The sequence below is a fragment of the Agelaius phoeniceus genome, chromosome Z, assembly GCF_051311805.1.
Source record: "Agelaius phoeniceus isolate bAgePho1 chromosome Z, bAgePho1.hap1, whole genome shotgun sequence".
Lineage (NCBI taxonomy): Eukaryota > Metazoa > Chordata > Aves > Passeriformes > Icteridae > Agelaius > Agelaius phoeniceus.
Genome location: NC_135303.1, coordinates 18,219,338 through 18,240,536, shown reverse-complemented (window position 1 = coordinate 18,240,536; position 21,199 = coordinate 18,219,338). Strand labels below are relative to the sequence as shown.

The window sequence follows — 21,199 nt, the reverse complement described above, 5'->3', positions numbered from 1 at the left end:
AAAATTTACTTTAGAATTACACATTTTTTATGTCTTCAATTATTTTTTTTTGCTGTTAGAGAGATTTTTTTTTAAATGCAATTTAATTATGCATTTTAAGTTTGCAAGTTGTTCAGGGATTTCAGTCTTAAATGCTCCACTCTTAAGATACTTTGAAGACCACAGAAGAAATGATCACAGTGATTTTTTTCTGTGGTGGAATTCCTAATTACAGTTGTTAATGCAACTTCACAGGAAGTTGCATGTTTTCCACCAATCAAATAAAATCTCAGTTTCTGCTAATATAATAGTGTAAGAAACATATTCATCTTAGAATAAATACCTGCTCAAATTCCATATCCTGAGTTGTCTCAGATTCCTACATGATACCATTTTTCACAGCATTGGAAGTGCAGCCCAAATTCTTGAAAATTAACAAGGACATATTTCCTAATAGTGTAAGTAAATGCACTCATAGTGAAATCAATGGACAAAATTGAACACAAAGAGAATTATTCCAGACTAGCGCCAGATGATATTGGTGATTTGTTTCATGGGAGAAGAATTTTATTTTTTTTCTTTTGATTCAGGAAGTTATCATTAGTTTAAAAAATGCTTATCTACCTCTTATCTGTAATGTTATGATTTGTAGACAAATAGGTACCTATATTTTCTGGATTAGGGCAGACAATAAAAAAAACTCCTAAGATTACTATGAAAGATGTAGCTTTGTTCTCCCCAAACAGAATAAATTTTACTCTTTCCTGTACGCATCATGTTACTGTTCTCATCTCTCTATGGTGATATTTTAGGAACTGTTAAAAACTTTGAATTTGCAGTTTTTCCGGTTTTGACCCATTTCTGGTAAACCCCTTAAAAATAGATCTATATATAAATGTGTATATACACATAGCTTTTTATTGTCTGACTATACAATACTATATAAGTTGCACAGGTATATAAAAATGACCAGTGTCATTGCAGGTAGTATTAAAGCATTTAGTATTTAATTTTAAAATAATTAAGTATTTTTGTTATTATTTATAATTTAAAATTCTGTATCATTATGAAGCTTCAGACTCAACTACTGAAAAAAACAGTGAACAAAAAACTGTGCTTTTCTTTTTTCCTTAGGTTGCCTCAGCCTTCCCCAATAAATTAATCTCTTCAGTCCTGGGTTTGAATTGAAGCTGGTTGATATTACTGTGGTGTGATAGGTCTGCATCATCAGATTAAAATTATATATGTGCACCTTTTTCCAATGAGGCCAAATGCAGATGTAATAAAGTAATAAGTTATGTTCTAAATAAAGTTGCACTGCTTTGTGGTATGAAATAAAAAACTAAAAATAACAGAAAATAAATAACTAAAAATAAATTAAAAACCTTGTGTTACAGCTACACTACAGGGCTCACATAACACCTTGCATATTGCTGATGAAGTAAAAAAAAAAAAGAAAATAGAAAAAGGAAGAAGAAAAGAAATAGGAAAAGGGAAAGGAAAAAAACCCGATAACTGACTCTCTTGGGAGGGCTCCTAAGTTAGATAGACAAAAAAAATTATATTTATCTTCCTAGCAAATTTCAGTTACAAGAAGATTGTGACACAGCTTTTCTTTGTGTTCAGAAAAAGAAAGGCAAATCCCCTCTTTTTGATAGATATCATCATCATGAAATGTCCTACTTTTGAAAATAAAATCTGGCTGGAATTCTGCCACATATTAAATTTTCAACAGGGTGAATGATACTTAAAAATATAATTAGTTGTGTCTCTATTGTTAAAAGATTTTGAGTTAAAAAGAGGTAATTTATTTAATTAATCAGTTTTTTTTCCTTTTGGTCTATACATTTGTCCTAAGGTTGTGGTTTTCCAGTTATATAAGGAGTTGTGTTTTGAATATGATAATTAATCAGTACAGTTTCTTTAAGACAAAGAAGATTAGGCATCTCTGCAAAAAATGCATGCTCCTATTACAGTATTGTTGTTTTTATATTACTCTAGATCTTCAAACAGAAATTAGAACTATCATTGAAGGAAATGTTAGGGAAAGGCAAAGAATTGATCATCTTTTCTCCTTATTTTACAAAAACAAATGTTTATGTAAATTTTCTTAAGTAAAAGAATTAGATCTGGTGAATTTAGGACAGGATTGATGGATGCTGGTGGTATAAAGGAAGGGTCAGACCATGGAATAATTCCCAGATTCTCATAACAACAAGCAATTAGATCAAGGGGTTCAGTGTGAAGTACCCTTTTTATTGAAGTGAATAAAAAGTGTTCCTGAAGGAAAAGATGTATTTTTTTCATATTCAAACTTTTCAAGAGTATTCTTATTTACATAAGCACTTTGAGAAAATTTCAATAATATGGATCACATGGGCTGCTAAATTTCATATATTATTTGTCAATAAATTTTAGACAAATAATTTTCACCTCAAAGACAATTTTAGCAAATATTATACAAATTAAACAAATCCAAGCAGTATAATAGCAGATATTTTTTACTTCTACAGAAAGGTTAAAGACACATTTGTCACTGTATTCAGGTTTAAAAATGTAGATTCTTCTCTTGGTAAGCGAGACGTGTACTAAAGTACATTTAACTATTGCCATGCAGTATTCATAGACATGATGTTTAAGTTATTTTCTGCAGTCTACGTCTGCAAAATAAGGACTGAACTATAATTCAAAGCACCAGAACTGCTGAAATAATTTATTTAATTTATAGTTTTAATTTTCAAAATAAAACACTACTTAAAATTAATGAACAACCAAAAGAAATACTGTTTCTAAGTGAAAGGGAATTTTTTTAATGTTGAATATGTCAAAACACAAAAATTATGATCCTCTTAGTTAAATTGCAAGATCTTTCCAAATTGTCCTGAATAAGGTAAATGTCAGTCTTGATTAAATATCTTTTTCTGAAGGAACCCACATTATTCCACAATTACAATATTTCTAATTAGAAACATTTATTTCAGTTACATCCCATTTGAAAATGAAATTAATAGTTCAGTAAACTTCAAAAAGGCTCACTGATCAGTGTTAACTATGCAGAAATGAAACATGATTGAAATCAAATTTTTTAATTACCAGTCTCAATATATAAGCATATTAGTAGTGGGGGAAAAATCAAACAAAAGATTGCACGCCCCTTGTGTTCTACTTAGTGAGATATTTTTTGTGCAAGTGTATATTTTGTAGACAGCTGTTTCCATCCATGTGCCATGGATGGAAATAATTTTAATGCATCAGTAAAATTAACAAAAATCTGAAAATATGAGATGCATTATAATATGCACAATGATGAAACACTAAACAGTATATTTAAAAGAGACATATCCAGAAGGAATGAAAGGTACAGAATGATGTCACAGGTTCATATGCCTGGTTACTAACACTCAAAGAATATTTATTAAACCAGATTTCAATGCTAGAGCTGGTTGACTGCACATGAATCACCAACTAGTGACACGTAATATTCAAATAACATCTTTTGTGACCCCACTGACTCCCTTTTAACTCTTATAGTAAGAATTTTGAAGTTATAGTTGATAATTTTAGCAAATACTCTCTATACCTGCAGATTTTGGTTTTTTGAAAGACAATGCTTGCATTGAGGATATCAATAAAAGGACTGGAATCTTAAAATCAGTAGTGCAAGTACCTCTTCAGTAACACTGTAAAGTAAACCTGCTTAAGAGCATTGGTAAATTGCACATAGATGTCAATTCTCAAGACAGAGATAAATGGCTGTAGTATTAAAGAAAAGCTGACTGAATTAGAGGTTGTGTGAGGAATAATTTGTCAGTGTTGTGAGAAATGTAATGTGAATTGTAAAAGTTTGAACAATAACATTGTAAAACCAAATATAGTAGTACTTACATAGTTTTCAGATAAAGAATCTATCGTGAATAATAAATTACAATTACAACTTGAATTAGTTATTTTATTAATACAGTTAAAGAGTTATATCTCACTAAACTAACGAGTTTGCTATTTTTTCTGGTTTCTTGGTTTGATTTACAAATCTGTTTAATTTACTAGTTTAACTAACACATTAGATGTAGAGTAGGAAAGAGCATTTCCTCAGTATTGGTCATCTTTCTTACACTGTTTTGGTTCTGGAAGAGGTTCTTTTTATATTCTACTTGATTTTGAAACCTGTCACAATGCTTTTTGAAAATCTTCTTAATGCTCATTTATGTGTACTTTTTAAAGTTCTTTGATGTTTTGCACCAAAGAGGAAGCTGGAATTCACACAAATTACAGCAAATCTGACAATATGAAAAACGTGCCAATATGAAATCTCATAGATTGGCAGCTGGCCCAAACTTACTATTGATCTGCTGAAAGAAAGTGCTTTTTAATTGTTTAACATTTTCATCGAAGAATGGATGACATGCTTAAAGAGTCTGGCCAAGCATCAACAAGTCAAGAAAAGCACCAAGGTAAGTCTATTCCCCTATTTTATAGTCAGTAAATGTATAATTTTTGTCTCCCAAAAGTTCCAGATACCGAGGGTTCTCATCCCTTCTGGGCAATAAAAGAGGTTTTGTTCACAAACTTACTCATCCAAAATATTTCAGTGCTCTTCCAAAGACTTTGACATGGGTTTTACTACCCAGAAGCCAGAAGTTGTTCAATACGCTAGGGGTTATTTCTAATGTTATTTTTTTTTCTTTTTTTGACTTGTGAAAGAATTTTTTGAAGATACCCTGATGTGATGCGTCATGGAATGAAAAAGAGGTCAGAAGTTCATGATTAGATTATTTCTACTCATTAAATGGTCCCTTTGAGATTTCAAAACAGTGAACTGGAAAGCTCTGGGGAGCTATTTAAAGATTTTCAGGGCTCCAAGCTGACTTTTTTAAACTGATTCTACTGTTACTTTTATGTGAATGACGATTTCCTCTTATGAGTAGATATTTCAGTTGAATGAAGTTTTAACATATAGAAAAAAAGACGCCTTATCTTAACTATCTGAACAATACCTTACCTTTTTTTGTTGTTGTTGGTAATTCATATCCAGTCTATAGTAATACCAGCATACTATTAAAAAAATCATTATGCCAAAATAAGCAAATCCATTAGTACAATTACATAGCCATGCCTTTTTCTACCCTTCTCTTTCCTTTTTTTTTTTTTTTTTTAATTTCTGAATTAATTTGCTGCAATGCATGCAGGAATCACAGAACATGATAGAATCAGAGCACATGTTGAATTGGAAGAATTGGAAGAGACCAATCAAAATCATAAGGTCCAACCCATGGCCCTGAACAGGACATCCCAAAAGTGACACCATGGGTCTGAGAGCATTGTCCAAACACTTCCTGAATCTGTCAGGCTTGGTGCTCTGACCACTGCCCTGGGGAGCCTGTTCCAGTGCCCAAACAACCTCTGGGTAAAGGACCTCGCTCTGAAACTCAACCTAAACATCCTCTGACATAATCTTAGACTGTTCCCTCAGGTCCTGTCACTGGGCACCACAGAGCAGAGATCAGTGTCTGCCCCTCCTCTTCCCCTCAGGAGGAAATTGCAGACTGTGATGAGGTCTCCCCCCAGTCTCCTCCAGGCTGAACAGACCAAGTGACCTCAGTTATTCCTCATTTGGTTTCCTCTTAAACTCCTTTGCCGTCCTTATGGCCTGCATTTGGAAACTCTCCAATAGCTTAATATATTTTTATATTGTGGTGCCCAAAGCTGTCCCAGGATTTGAGGTGAGGCCACATCAGTGGAGAGCAGAGCAGGACAATAATCTCCTCTGACAGGAGTTGCAGTCCTAAAGGACATTGAAAGAGGATGCAGATTGCAGACAAAATGTAGGTTTGAATAATTTGTTTCAGATTCACAGACCTTTTTTTTTAATAGAATATGTATATTTCTTGAATTTTCAGTCTTAGAAATTATAATTGGAAAAAAATTCCTTCCTCATGCTTTTGGCTGCATGCCCTGCTTGAAGTCAGTACTTGCCATATTTTATAGGTTTTAAAACAGCTACTTCTCTTACTGAAAGTGAGTGAATTTGAATGGAGAACAAAATGATCCTCAGATTTTGGAAGCAATAGGCAAGCAAAGAAGTTACTATTTTTAAGTCAACAATTTGAACCCTGTAACCATAGCTGTGATGTTTTCTGCATGGGCCAGAGTTAACTCTTTTGAGAGATACTTTACCCACTGAAACTCTGGCAGCAGCAAAAAATGAGAAAACTACACTGACAATTTTCACAGGCTACTGAAAATTGATTCTTACTGGTTTAAAATAAATTTAAAATCCATTGGAAATTTGGCATTTGGAATCTTAGAGTAAGAAGTTAATTAGTAACACAGCAATTTAATCTTAGGTATGCAGAATCTAAGAAAAAATTGCAACTAAAAAATTGCCCTTTTTCTCCTCTATTTTCCTTCAGAGCTGCATAACTAAAAGCACATAGGAAATGCAAAGATCAGAATATTCAAACAATCATGTCTCACTTGACAAAAGCTAAATACTATTAAAATAATCACTACAAATCCAAAATTTTCTTAACACTCAACTTTATTTTGTCAATGAAACAGATCATGAAGCTTTAATATGAAAACTTGTAAACACTTACTGTAAAAACTCTGCATTAAGCTCACTCTGTGTGTTTGATCCTTCAATGGTCAGGCAGTGTCTCCTCCACAGCAGGAGCTCAAAGAAACATTTTTTCAAATATGCATGTTCTTCTGTTAAATTTATTTAAATTGGTAATTAATTAAAAGGTGAAACACATAGTTGCAAGCCAGGTTGAAACAGCAGTGTCTGCTAAATTATATATGGACTTGGTAATGCTAGTATAAAGCACCAACACTACTTTGGGATGTCACATAGCTCATTTCTTTCTTTCCACAGTATGTGATAATGCATCTATCAAATTTGGGCTTCTTATTGCCTTCCATTTAATCTTTCCATATTCTTCATTGTCTAGGAGTCTAAGGAGAAATATTAATATAAAAATTACAGTATTTGACAGCATTTTTCTTTGTTATTATTAAGCATTAAATGTAATGCAGGAAAATTGTGTTAGTTTAAAAGAAATTTTTTTAAAATAATTTTAAGGTAACATATTTTGTTTCCACCTTAATATCAAGTGTTGCTTTTATGTCTAATCAATAGTACAATATATCCACATAAGGAGGTATGAGAAAGTGAAATGTCCTATTGTTTTCCCTTCTGTTTTTTAAATTACCTAAAAAGAAAACCTCTGTACTGCAACCTCACTTAGAACAGAATCTTCCAGAATCAGAGGTGGAAAAAAAATTACTTTCTGGCAAGGATGGCAGTTTATTTCCAGACTGATTTCATCAGAACATACATAACCTTACTCTTCCTGTTAGCACTAGGCTGCAAATAAATATTGGTCTGTTCCACAGTAATTTAGAAGTCCGTATTTGTGTGAGAAAAGGAAATAATTCTTTCTATATTTGGGACAAAATAAATATTTATTTTCTTGCTTTATTCATCATATTAGAGTGATAATGCCCACTGGGGTGGAGAATTTAAATCACAGCTCCCACAGAATTAGTTCTATTTATCACATCTCTGTTTGTCACCACCATGTAGATGAAATATATGTATAAATGAATAATGTATACGAAATTACAAACACTGTGTATTTGGAGAGAAATGAAAGAAAAAAATAGTCCCCTAAGGAAAATCTTCATATAAATTATGTTGATTGTTTCATAAACACAAAGGCAAAATATTTATAAGAAACGTTTCTTTTTTTCTCTTGGTAAACTTTCCCCAGACTGATTTGTAATAATGCATTCAATATGAACTCAATCTTTATATGAATATATTTGAAACAATTAAACTGCACTGCTTTAGTAATTTTCTGCATTATTTGATAATAGGAGATTGATTACCTAAATCACATAGTATTACCCTAATTTAGTCACTGAAGTTGTTATTTGGAGTTGTTACATGTCTCTAGAGTCCCCCTCAAGATGCAGTCATGTTGCCACCATTTTGCACACAATGGAGAGGTTTTCTCTTTAGTGAAGACTAGAATATACATTTTCCTCAGAGATGCTCCTGTTTCCAAGCCTCAGAAAATCCCATGCAAAACAACCCAGGCAGTGAGATGCAATTCTTTTCACTATGTAGATACTTGGCAGTATTTGTTACACATTGGTCGTCATGTCAAAGGCATCCAGAAACTTTTGTTTGTGGAGTAGACATGGCAAAAAGTATTAAATTATCTCAGATTTCCTCACATTAAAATTGTTACCAAAATTAGTATAATAACAAATTGCTATGTGTTTATGTACTAAATAAAAAACAGACAACACATCCAAAGATTTCTCAGGAGATAGCAAACTGAAAAAAAAGAAAATATTCTAACAATTAATTTATGTTAGCATTAAATGACAGACACAAGATTTCTCCTCCTCCATAAAATTCTGTAAGCAGCCCTAATGAAACAGTTCTCAGTTCTCACTAAAGGCTTTATTGTGTGACACCAAATTTAAGTACAGAGCTAACTCTGGGGCTTATTCAAATTTAAACCTTTCTTCTTATCCTTAACATTTCTTCATCAGTTTCTTGTGAAGTCAAGATAGAAAGAATAATTTACAACTTCCTCTCCCAACAGCAAGTCATCAGTGGTCCTCATCTCACACAAGAATCAGTTACTGACTCTCTTTATGCTTCCTTAGTCTTTCACAAGTGCTTATTATGAGGCATGATGCATTTTTTCTTCATTAATCTACAAAAAAAATATAATTGCTATGAAGTGCAGTTAAAAATTCCTTATTAGGAAGGGCAGATAGCAACAATGAAATCATGGTACATTTTGACTCCTGGCTTTGTCAAAATTTAGACCAGGCATAATCACTAATCTTTTTACTTTGATTGTTACACAGTGAAGTCTGCAGTTACAAGAATGTCTTTGTGATCTTTGCTTCATTTTTGATCTTCGTAATTCAATATTGGCTATTACCATGCAGCCTTCCAAATTCAAAATAACAGTTATGCTCATTCCAGAGATACATGGAGATGAATCTAAGTTAAATTTCATGTCATTGATGCACTGATTTCAAGAGCCCTACAAAAATGCTTTGATAGCAAGTCAAGACCAAGCATGAACTATGATTGATTTTACTTGCTTTTAAAAGAGAATGTACTAAGAAACATTACCTAAAGTCATGCTACTCTTGCTATTATGTTCAGATTGACCTCCTTTAGCCAAATTCTTCACAGAACACCTAAGAGCCCAGCTAGTTATTCAATTTGCCATATGTTTCATCCAGTTTGCAGGATATTACATGAAATTTCTAGTACATTACTGATCAAAACCAACCACTTTCAGTGGAAAATATGGAATAAGAATAAATAAAAAATATGCCTTCCCAAGAAAGTCATAATTGTAGCTAAGCAAGTAAAAGACTTCAGAATTATGAGCATGTAATCAATTTCAAGTGGCCAATCCAGACACTTATAAACTGTAAATACTATCACCTCAAGAAATAAGTCAGATGCATGTCAATGTTATTCAAGAAAATACTCATGAATCAGAGTTTTTCCACATTACTTGACCCTGTAGCTGAGGATGACAGATATAAAAGAGCATCACAGCATTTGTGTTTTAAGAAATAAAACACTCTCTTTGTGTTGTACCTCACTAAATTTTAAGAAGTAAAACAAATACTTTAAAAAGACCTTATTTCCATTTTGTTGTAATTCTTATCATTAATGAAGCAGCTGAAAGCTTTTATTTAAACCTTATAATAAGGTTGTAGTTTTTGGGTTGCTGCAAATGTCAGAGGGAGGAATTCACATAAGAGCTAACCTGGGATTAATAAAAATAAATGTGCTCATTGCATTGAAAAATCCTTGCAATGAAAGGTCACTGTTAGCTTAGAGTTCCAAAAATAGAACTGTCTTTTAAAGACTATCAAAACCAATATTAAAAAATCAGAAAAGCATTGAGAATCTTACCTGTGTGACTTTTGCACTAAAGCAGGATGGATAAATGTAATAACTGTAATATGGAATAATGACTTTTGCTTTGTAACAGAAAAAGATGCCCATAGATAAAAGGATCCCTTTCCTGATCAATATTTTTAATTGAAGGATAAATCTGCTACATAAATTCTACCAAGAAACCTTTTCATTCATCTTTCCACTCCTAGTCATCTGCTAAGCAAAAAAGTTCTTATACAGTTCTTGTCATCCACATTTCCTTGGCAGGTAAAAAGTCTTTAACCACCTCCATGCCACATTTAGGGGAAGAAAAATTTAATTATGTCATACAATAATGTGAAACATTAAGACAGCAGGTGCACTTGTTTTTTAAAAAAGCTGGTAAAATTCTATTGATAACTGAAAATGTTGTAATACAGTCTTTTGATAGCACTGTTAATAAGAATACTGTTAATGGTGATGATAATTTATCTATAATATTTTGCTTTTATATCAACTATCTCATGTCCATTTTCTCATAAGTGGTAATTAGTAGCCACTGTATCTCTGCTAAATCAAGTATATAGTAAATGACTTAAATTTATAATTTATGCTATTTCTGTCATGTTTCAGGGAAGGGTGTGCGTTTGGGCTCCATTCAAACAATATGACATCAAAAATAAAATGACAAGAAAGAAGAGAATTTTGTCTCATTTTGATTCTAAATACCATAAATGAGAGCTGGGTTCAAGAGAGGACATCTCACTATATAAAACTTAGCCAAGCTAAACAAAAAAAACAAAGAAAACAAAGAAGCAAATAAACATGACCTCAAAACAAATAACTAAACTGAAGACAGATGTAGGATCTGGTCCTGCTAAGATTTTTACCTCAGATGCTTTTGCAGAGGGTTTTGACCTCAGACCACTGGGGACAGTATACTGAGGGGGAGCACCTAGTCAGGTCACAGTGGGAACCATGGTCCTTGGGAGCCAGTATGCTAACGGGACTATCCTCTATTTGGTCAAGTTTCCAGTTCTTTTTCTCTATTTGTTCAGGACATTTTTCCTGTAAGGTCATGTTCTGAGTACACATTCGTGACTGGACCTTTGCCCTCAGATACCCCTATATCTGTCTCTGTTTGCCTTGCTGAGAAATCTAGTACCTGTAACCCACGGTTTCCCAGTTGGTTATTTTCATTATTAAAGTTTTTATTTTCTGGGCTTGTCCATCACTCCTGTTCCTCATTTTTTAGCCATCTTCTGCCAGTCAAGCCAAGCAAGGAGATCATGCTGATCTTCTAGGCTCCATAGACAAAAGCCCCATACTTCTACATTTCAGTTAGTGACAAGGAATTAGGGAAGAGAATGATTTTGCCTCAAGGGACAGACTAGTTATGAAAGTGAAGTAGAAAATGTACTGATCTGAGAAAGTCCTGAGAAAGTTTGGCCTGACCAAATCCCATGGTAAGGGGTGAGTTGGTTGAGTTATAGTCCCACAGACATTAGTAGAGTGTAATAAAAAATTTGAAAAAGATTGAAACCCAGGACACTAGCTGGTATAAAGATTGTCTGAATAAAAAAGACCTTATTATTTTTAAAATAGCATTAGTGGTTGTGCTGGCTTTGCATGGCCTGATTTTGGTAGCAGGGAGCCACAGACGTGGCTTCTGTGAGAAGCTGCTAAAGCTTCCACCATGTCTGGCAAAGCCAGTCCCTGACAGCTCTGAAGATGGACATGCTGCTGACCAAAGCTGGGCCAATTAAAGATGATGGCAACATGTCTGGGATAACATATTTTTTCTTTTTATTTTTAAGAAAAAAATAAATACAAAGTGGAGCACAGTGCTAGACAAGATGAGGAGGTGAGAGCACGTGAGATAAAACAACATGGAGACACCAAGGTCAGTGGAGAAGGAGGGGGAGGAAGTGCTCCAGGCATTGGAGCCGAGATTCCTCTGCAGGCTGTGGTGAAGACCATGGTGAAGCAGCTGTGCCCCTGCAGCCCATGGGTGCACAGGGAATGCAGAGATCCACCTGCAGCCCATGGGGGAGGTGCCCATGCTGGAGCTGATGGATGCCTGGAGGAGGCTGTGATCTGGTGAGAGACCCAGTGGAGAGAGGGCCCTTGCTTCCAGGCTGGAGCAGCCTGGCCTTGGAGGAGTGCATCCCATGGAAAGAGTGACCCAAGCCACAGCAGTTTTGGGAGGAGTGTCTGCCTGTGAGGGCAGTTCATGCTGCAGCAGTTCTGGGAGGACTACTACTTGTGGTATTGGAACCATACTGGAAAGGAAAGTGCCCTACAGCCTCACAGGGGAAGGACTCCACTCCCTGAGCAGCAGAAGGACACCTCTGGTGACAAACTTACCAAACTTCCCATACCTAGTCCCTTGTGCTGTTGGTGGGAAGGAAGGAGGGGCATGAAAAATGTGTTTTAAAGGTTTACTTCTCATTATCCTCCTCTGATTTTTGAGTAATAAATTCACTTAGTACTTCTAAGCTGAGCCTGCTTTGCCCTTGGAGGGTTTTCTCCTGGCCCTTATCTCACCTTATGAACTCTTAATTAAATTTTTCTTTCCTCTGCCCACCTGTGACAGAGGAGGGTGAGTAAGTGACTTTTGTGGGTGCAAGGCAGTTAGCCAGTGTCAAACCATGACAGTGGTGTAACAATGTTCATTACTCAATTTAACCACCAAGAAATATTTAATTGTTCTCTGTTTTTTATTCTGAAAATAAATAATAATATTGACATACTTCATCTTACTAAAAAGTAATCTAATGGATTTTGGTGCCTATCATCATTTAAGAGGCTTTAGAATATCCTATCTCATATTATTGCTTGCCAGGAGGAGGAGAAAAATGATGAGGAGGAGAAGGAAAGGAGAGAAGGAAAATAACATGAAGAGAAGGAGAAGAATAAGAAGAAGAAAGAGAAGGAGGAGAAGAAAAACAGAAGAAATATAAAAAGCAAAATGTGTTTATTTCTTATCTCTTACTTTCTCCTCTTAGCAGAGTCCACTTTTCATGTCATCATGTTGGTTTCTCCTGAAAAAAAACCTCCCTTTCATCAGGAATGATCATGTAGATAATTACTTGCAAGATGTGGAATGGAATCTCTTTCATAGTAAGTTCCCCTTAAGTCCTGGAAGACACAGAATGAACACCTCCATTAATTTTTACTCACCTTGCCATCTGACTAGATCACTGCAGAACAATGTAGGAATGAGAAACAACAGTTAAAATTTAGAGGTTTGTTGATGACAGAGGGTCAAATAAGAGGCAAAATATAACTCTCATCTATCACAGGGAGTCAGGTTATGTGTATGATGTCATTCTGGAGATCACTAGATGAATATTTATTAATTCGGTCACTGAACTCCTGGGTTTTTGGTTAACATTTAATCTCCACTTAGTTTCCGAAATACAACTTTGTTTTTAAGGAAGACTGAAACAATACAAAATATCACTGAACATATCTTTAAGAACAGTGCAGCATTACACTGTTTTTTAAAGTTAAAAAAAATGCCTTAGTCAAATGGTGTTCATTTGATGTCAAATGATTTGGGGAAAAACCCCAAGAACAGCAGAGAGGAAACAAAGTTGTTTTACTGTAAGCAGCATGGGTTGAGATACATGGTTTAATAGGTTAAGCAAATGCTGAGCACACAAGCAAATCTATTCAACCCTTCCCATGCAGAGGCAGCTGTTTAGCCATCCCCAGGAAAGCATAACTCCATCAAGCATAGCAGTGACTCGGGTCACCAAAACGCCATCTATTCAATTGTCCCATCTCTTCCTTCTTCCTTCAACTTTATATACAAAGCATGATGCCGTAAGGTATTGAATCCCTGCGGCCATTTGGGGTCAGCTGTCAGCTGTCTCCTTCCCACTCCTTGTTCACCCCCAGCCTTCTTACTCCTGGGGTGAGAATCTGAAAATCCTTGATGCTGCGCAAGCCCTGCTCAGCAGTAACAAAAAACGTCCCTGTGTTATCAATGCTGTTTTCAGCATAAAACCAAACACAGCCACAGCCAGCATGCTGTTACACACATCATCCTTGTCTCTACATTGGAGAGATAAGGATTTGATGAGTGGACTTCTCAGTGAATAAGGAATTAGCTGCATGGTCACAGTTAAAGAGCTGCTGTCAGCTCAATATCCAAGTGGAGATCCGCATCAGGTGGCATTTCTCAACACCTGATATTGAGACTGGATTTTTTTTAACATCATTATCAAGAACATGAACAGGGGATGGAGTGCAGCAAACTTTCTAAGAGGGACTTTGACAACTGGTGAGGTGGAGGAGTGCAAACTTCATGAAGTTTAACAAGGACAAATGCATTCTGCACCTGCCTCAGGGAAATCCCCAACATGGATACAGTCAGGATAATGAACACATTGAGAGCAGACCTGTGGAGAAGGCATTTGAGGTATGGTGGATATTAAACTGGATATGAGCTGGCAGTGTGAACACACAGCACTGAAAATGTACAGTATCCTTTAGGACTGCACCAAAAGCAGTGTGGCAAGAGGCTGAGGAAGGCATTTACCCTTCTACTCCGCACTGGTGAGGCCCCATCTGGAGCATTGTGCCAAGCTCTGGAATCCCCAGTATAAGAAAGATGTGGACCTGCTAGAACAAGCCCAAGGAGGGACAAGAAGATGATCAAGAAGGCTTGAATCACCTCTTATATTTGGAGAGGCTGAGAGAGTTGGGATGTTCAGGTTGGAAAAGGGAAGGCTCCAAGAACACCTTACAGCAGCCTTCCAGAAGCTGAAGGTGGTCTACAGGAGAGCTGGAGAGGGGATTTTCACAATGGCATAGGGTAATAGAGCACGGGATAATGACTTTAAACTGAAAGAGAGTAGGTTTGGATTATATAGTGGGAAGAAGTTCTTTTCTGAAAGGGTGGCACTGGAACAGATAACCCAGAGAAGATGTGGATGCCCTCTCCCAGTGAGAATACATAACAGTTTTGTGTAAGACATCTGATCACTCTTCAAATGGTATGAAACAGGTTTTTGCAACGAGAAATACACCAGTTTCATATACCTGTCATACACAGTCATGAACAGCTGAAAAAGCAACATCTTAGACATCCAGACAGTACAAAGAACTCTACCCAACATACACAGACTTTTCTCTGATGTCAAAAAAAAAAGTAGTATCTCAGAAAACACACAGAACAGTTGTAGACAGCTGTGCATAAATTAGGAAACTTTTACATTTAACATAACACATTTCACATAGCTCAATAATGATGAATATATTCCAAAATTAGGGCAGTAACCTTATTTTGAAACAGCATTTACACAAATTTTGCAGATATTTAATAAGTAATCATAAATCTGTAACAATAATTTTGGAGGATATCTTTGCAGTATCAAGGGTCTTGGCCAGTTTCCATTAAAAGTTCAGACCCTTCAAAGTCAGCTGTTTTCAGTGGGAAATTAAATTAAAGTTGTTACTTGAATTTCAAATATCCTTGTTGAACTAGTAAAATATAACTATGGACTTCTAAAAGTGTAACTGTATAGATTTAATACATTTTACCAATGTCTCAGGAGGTATTAAATAATCACACCTACTACAATTTCTATTAGACTTTGTTCTTTGTGACATTTTAAAGTAATCTCAAGATAATTCAGAAAATATTTAACCTTATGATTCTTTCCAGTACAATACTAAGGTTTTTTAAATGAGTGGTATGCCTAAATTTGGCCACATATTTGTGATATTATATTGATTATACATATTGAATATTGAATTGATTATATATATTGAATTGATTATATATATTATATATTTTCAGAAAAATTTAATATTTTATTTTTTAAGCAAATGTATTATAAAAATGTGTAGCTCTTTCTTGGGAAAGATCCTGGCAGCCACCACCCAAGAAGCCCTCTCCCTGTCTTGTTTAAACCCAGACAGGGGGCTTTTCCCAAAATCATGAAGCTGTGGAATTCCCTTTTTCCTATTGCAAGAAATCTTAATACTTATTTGATCATCTTATTAACCAGTCTGGTCAACTTGTTGTTTGCAGTAGAACCTGTGACAGAGGCTGTTTAAGCAGACCTCGCAACTCTGCCCACTTTCTGGACCATTCCTGCTTCTGTTATTCTCAGCATAGATGAATTTCCAATACTATAACCATGACCATTTTAGTTACTGTTTTCAATTTTTCCTGAAGATTTTGCATTCCAGAAAGAAATACTGTTTTATGCTCTGAGTACATTCAACAGAAAATGTCATTTTTCAGAAACAGAAATATAATCTTCAACAGCAGCCTTTGGAGCACAGATTGGAACAGGAATCAGATCATCTCTTTCACTTTGGCAGGTAGTAAACTATGCATCCCTGAAACAGGGAGGGATGAAAGGGAAATAAAAATGATACATGACAAAAATGGGTGAATTTGAGGCCTAAGCTATGAGAACAACTAGTGTTGATGCACAGTAGTATAGCTGCTTTTCCTGAATACAGTCGAAGTTCATGCTTCATGCACTGTACATTTGAGATGGATGTTCTCAATCGCAACAGTAAAAGCTAAATATATCAGTTTTTCTCCAACTGAACAAAACCATATAGAGTTGGACTGATTATGGGTCATAATTAGAAACTCAGTTCTCTCCTATGCCGTATTTCATGCTCAGAAGTATCTGCTCTTCTTGATCCTGCTAACATCTAATAGTTAGAGTTCTAAATGGAAGAAAGCCCCTTGAAAGGGTAAAGACTGGAAAGATTTTGTCCTTTTTTTCTTTTTTTTTTTTTTACTTGCTAATAGTTTCAGTAAGCACTGAGTGTGCACATAGATCAGACAAAACTAAAGTTCTCTTTCCTTGGCTGATGACACAAAGAAGACCACCTTATTTCTGTAATGAGTACTACAAAAATAATGCAGGACACTGAGTTATCATAAACTCAAAATAATTGCATACTGCATTTTAATTGAAATCTACCTCATTATGAGCACAGGATTGACAGGCACCAGGGAAGGAATTATTTTCTCTATCAAATAAGATTTTTCCAATTAAAAAGAATAGCTACCAGTTGTGTCCTTCTGAAACCCAGTTCTGAAATACATGGGACTTTTTTTTGAAAACTCATTTAGAGTTACTAGCTCAATTAATTTTGGAAACTCATCTGGAGTTACTAAATACAGTGAATTTTTGCAGTAAAAAGTGCAACTAAAAGAAAGTCCAGAGTGTATCAATGTTTCATGTTGTCTCACAACCATAACTCAAAAGTTAGCAGTCTTTGTGATTTAGAGTACTTGTTTGCTATGACTAATTTGTGATTTTTGTCATGTAAACAAAAATTTAGATCTGTGATAATTGCCTGAACTATACAATTCATGAGGAGAGATCTAGCTTTGCCAGTTCTCAAATAAGTGCAACTGTCCTGCTGGTACAATACACATCTCTGTCTGTAAAGCAAGGCCAATGCTTATACAAGACACCAATATCAGGTCACGTTTCAAAGTGAGCAGCTATGAAATTTGATACTAACATCTAGTCAGTTGCTCTTAGTATTAGGTACTGGAATTATATTCCAATAAATATGCCTTAAATATGAATATAACTTACTTGCATCTCAGAGGAGGTAGGAAAGAACTAATGTCACTGAAGTACTCAGATGTTTTGATGATAAAACAGAAACACCTGCAAAGAATTAGAAGTAATTCTTTATATTCCATAATACCTGATAGAGCTGTTCTTATGTGAGATTATGTGAGAGAAAAAAAGGTGGGAGGAGGAAAACAAAGACACACAAAATGTTATAGTTTAGATTACATGAAGTAAAATTCTGCAGTCAAGCATGTGTTACAACATCTAATACAAAATTAAATGAGTATGGTTTCTTTTTCTGATTGATAACAGAAAACACGTGTTCCTTAATATATTTTAAGGAACAGAAAATAATACCAGCAAATCAGGCGATTCTTGTGTTGAATATGAAAAACACACATATGAGATGATTCCATTAAGATTAAAATGAATGGTTCAGACTTTTCAAAGTACTTAGTAAGTTCTTTCAACAGGCATAAAGAAGCAAATGAAGTGCCTGAAATTTGTGAGCATTTACTGCATTAGTTATAGTTTACCTAGCATAATACCATTGCATTTTCTTTCATCCACATATACATAAAAATGTGGTAGGATTCTATCCTGTATAAAATCATAGTAAAAACTGTAGGTTTTTGAGTTTTGGTTTGTGGTTTGTCTGTTTTTTTTAATATTATCTTACTAATCAAGACCCTGTGGAAGACATGAAAACATTTAATTTGAAAAAAGAAAACTTGCATGTAGTTTTACACTTCCATTTCTGCAGGTGGCAGAAGAAATGTTCTTGTGTCAGAAGGGATGATTTGAATTAGATGTAAGCAGAGACATGAATAACAGAGTATAAATAAATGGTGCATGTATAATCAAGTACAAAGATGTATCAATTTTTTTTTCAGAAGTGAGAGCATTCTGCTGTATATCATAAGGTTACAGTAAGCAATAAGATATAAAACCGTAAGTACTGTAGATTTTATTGGATTGATATCATCCCACTAACTCCAGGGAGGGGATGAGGCTAAAGTCTGCTATGAATATCCAGCTGACTTGTAACAAAGTTGCCCTAAAAGAATATTTTATACCATATTTAAGAGATAATAAGTACTTATAACCCCCTACTCTCTTTAACACTGTGATCCACAAAAAATTTGGTGAGATTTTTAAAGATGATTATAGCTGCCTACTTTACTACCTTTAAAATAATTTTCTGTTTAATTAGCTCAATCAGACAATTTTCTTGTCTGGGAGACAATTCAAAACCCTTGAGTGAGTGTCTTCTGATCTGAAAACCTGTTAATATTTAATGCTTCTCATTTTAACATCTTACTTTTCGTATCTATCATATAAAAATTATTTCAAGTATTAATACTTATTTTGATTTAGCTCAACATGTATGTTGCTAATGCATTGTGTTCTTAGGTGGTGAAAGAAAAGTCTTATCTCTGTGAACCTTTGAACTCATTAATTTACCACTTTCTTTGGAGGAGAAGTATATATCAGCTCCTTAAAACTGAATACATTTCTGCAGCAGTTAGAATATCTGCAATAATATTTTGAAAGATCAGGGTCTTGTAGATTTATCTACTTTCTTTCAAAGAAAAAAATAAAAACCAAATGAACTGAAAGAAGGAAAAGGAATATGAGACATCAATATGAATACATCCTATCAAAGATCCTTCTAAGTCATCCATTGAATCCCCATTCCCAAGGCTTATCGGGTAGGAAATACTTCCAATTTAAGGTGAATTATTTTCTCACACCCCTGACAAAAAATTTGATATCCAAAGATGTGTCACAAACAGACACAGTCAGAAAAAAATCTTTGAGAACACCTTCTTCTGACCTGCTCCCCTCTCCCTGTGTTTCTACATGTGTAATTTTATTTCTAAAGGAAAATTTTTGAAGAAACATGGGAATTCCCCATTAAATTCAAAGAGAATATTTTGATTTATCAGCTTCTTCCAGTTGCTCCAGTATCCCCAGTTCTGCTTTCATAAATTGAAGTTACATTGACCAAAAAGTTCACTGATCCATCAGGTCACTATCAGACTGTTCCCTCCATAAGGAGATCACATGGCACCTTTCTTCATCCCACTCTATTCACTGTGCTGGCATCTGAATTCACAGTTTTCCTTAGCACCCTTAAATTTCAGTTTTAAAAATCTCTAAGGCCAAATTGGCATCTGGAAAAAAGCAGTGGCAGAGAATTGCTATAGTTGCTAGAAATGCACTCTCAAACATGTTCAATCAGTTTAAAAATTTTTGGTATTTTCCACAGAACTGTAAAGCCATTACTTGTGAATGGCTGGGCACTGTTCCCAGAGGGAGTTTGTGTGCAGCCACTCTTTTTGGAGGCTAAAGAAATGTAGTAGCAGAGGTGTCTTTTTCTGTGCCCATCAGCCATGCCAGCTGACCAATGAATGCTCCCAGAATAATTTAATTAATTATTTATATGTCCAATCAGTAACAACAATAGTAATATAGAATTTCTAAATTGCCACTTTGAAGAAAAAGCAAAAATCTTATTTCATCCTTGATTATGATGGGAACCATGGCCAAGTCAGCATTTGGAATGATTGTTTATTTTTTCCCTTTTTACAGCTGTCTTTCTGGTTCCTAGATTGAGTTATAATTTATTTTGGATTGATAATATTTCACATATTTTCAATCATTTCTAAAATTTAGTTTCTAAATGTGCCCATGTTTATTTGCCATTTCATAAAACACACTACCATCTTGGAGTCAACATGGTTCTTAAGAACTAATACTTTAAGGGGAAAATTATGCACCTTTCCAAGAAAGCAAATATGCTGAAAAATAATATAATTTCCTGAGCATGTGTCACAGTAATATCATCAATATTGTTGCCATTATCCATCAGCTGACATGTAATTACACATTCCCTAAAGCTGAGTGTGATATGAAGTGCAGGAAACCTAAATTTGGACACTCTTCTGAAATGATGGAAAGTTTTGTATCTAAGGTGCTGGAGCACCTCCAAGGAGATCAAGAAGTCCATATGTTTGAGAAGCAGTGATATGTTTGCGGTTCTTTTTTCAGGAAAAGCTGGCATACACACCCAGAAGTATATCTGGGACTGCATGTTTCAATTTATGGGGCATCATTTTCATGGAGGGATTTTGGGAGGAAAGACAAAATTCTTGATCTGTTCTTCTGTGGCAGCTGTAGCAGCAAGAATAACAAGAAGGGTAGACCCGTCCACTGATGTCCACTAGAAGTAGTTTCATCATAGTTTCTAATACTCCCGCTACTTATGCCCATTGGCAAAAAACATGTTTAAAAAACTGCAGGCCCTGAGAAGAAATCTTTCCCCAGTCCCATCATCTTCATCTCTCTGACCCTCCCACCCCACTCCACCTCCCAACCACTAACCAGCCCTAAATTTGAAAGAGATTAAGTGGTTAAAGGGAAATTAAAGTATTTTCTTATAATGACATTATGCTGTTAGGCTATAATCTATACGTAGAGCTCAATACTTTGCTGACAACCAGTCCTGAAAATTCTGAAATCTTGAAAATTACTGAAAAGTTTTGTGAACTGTTACAAAAATTTGTTTCTGTGAGAAGAACTTTCATGATCCAGATTGTTCTCTTACTACATGACCACAGCTGATATTGATGTGTCACAGAATGGTTTCCTGAATAGAAACAGACAGATTAATCACAGCGAGTCTGAGTCAGCTTATTCTTCTTGGGTTAAAGAATTC

The 21,199-nt window shown here is 34.9% G+C and overlaps 1 protein-coding gene across 1 annotated transcript; it reads left to right on the top strand.

The window, feature by feature from the left end:
• The first annotated feature begins 4,235 nt into the window (after positions 1-4,235).
• Positions 4,236-12,102, top strand: LOC143691968 (uncharacterized). Its single transcript, XM_077171242.1, has 2 exons — positions 4,236-4,430; positions 11,725-12,102. The coding sequence occupies exons 1-2, from the start codon at positions 4,373-4,375 to the stop codon at positions 12,009-12,011; spliced, it is 345 nt and encodes a 114-aa protein (XP_077027357.1). The 5' UTR covers positions 4,236-4,372; the 3' UTR covers positions 12,012-12,102.
• The last annotated feature ends 9,097 nt before the right edge of the window (positions 12,103-21,199 follow it).

What these genes read in the sequence shown, in the direction of transcription:
- LOC143691968 (XM_077171242.1), top strand. Translation starts at nt 4,373, where the DNA reads ATGGATGACATGCTTAAAGAGTCTGGCCAAGCATCAACAAGTCAAGAA. An exon ending in AAGTCAAGAAAAGCACCAAG is followed by an intron (nt 4,431 to 11,724) that starts GTAAGTCTATTC and finishes TTTATTTTTAAG; the next exon opens with AAAAAAATAAATACAAAGTG.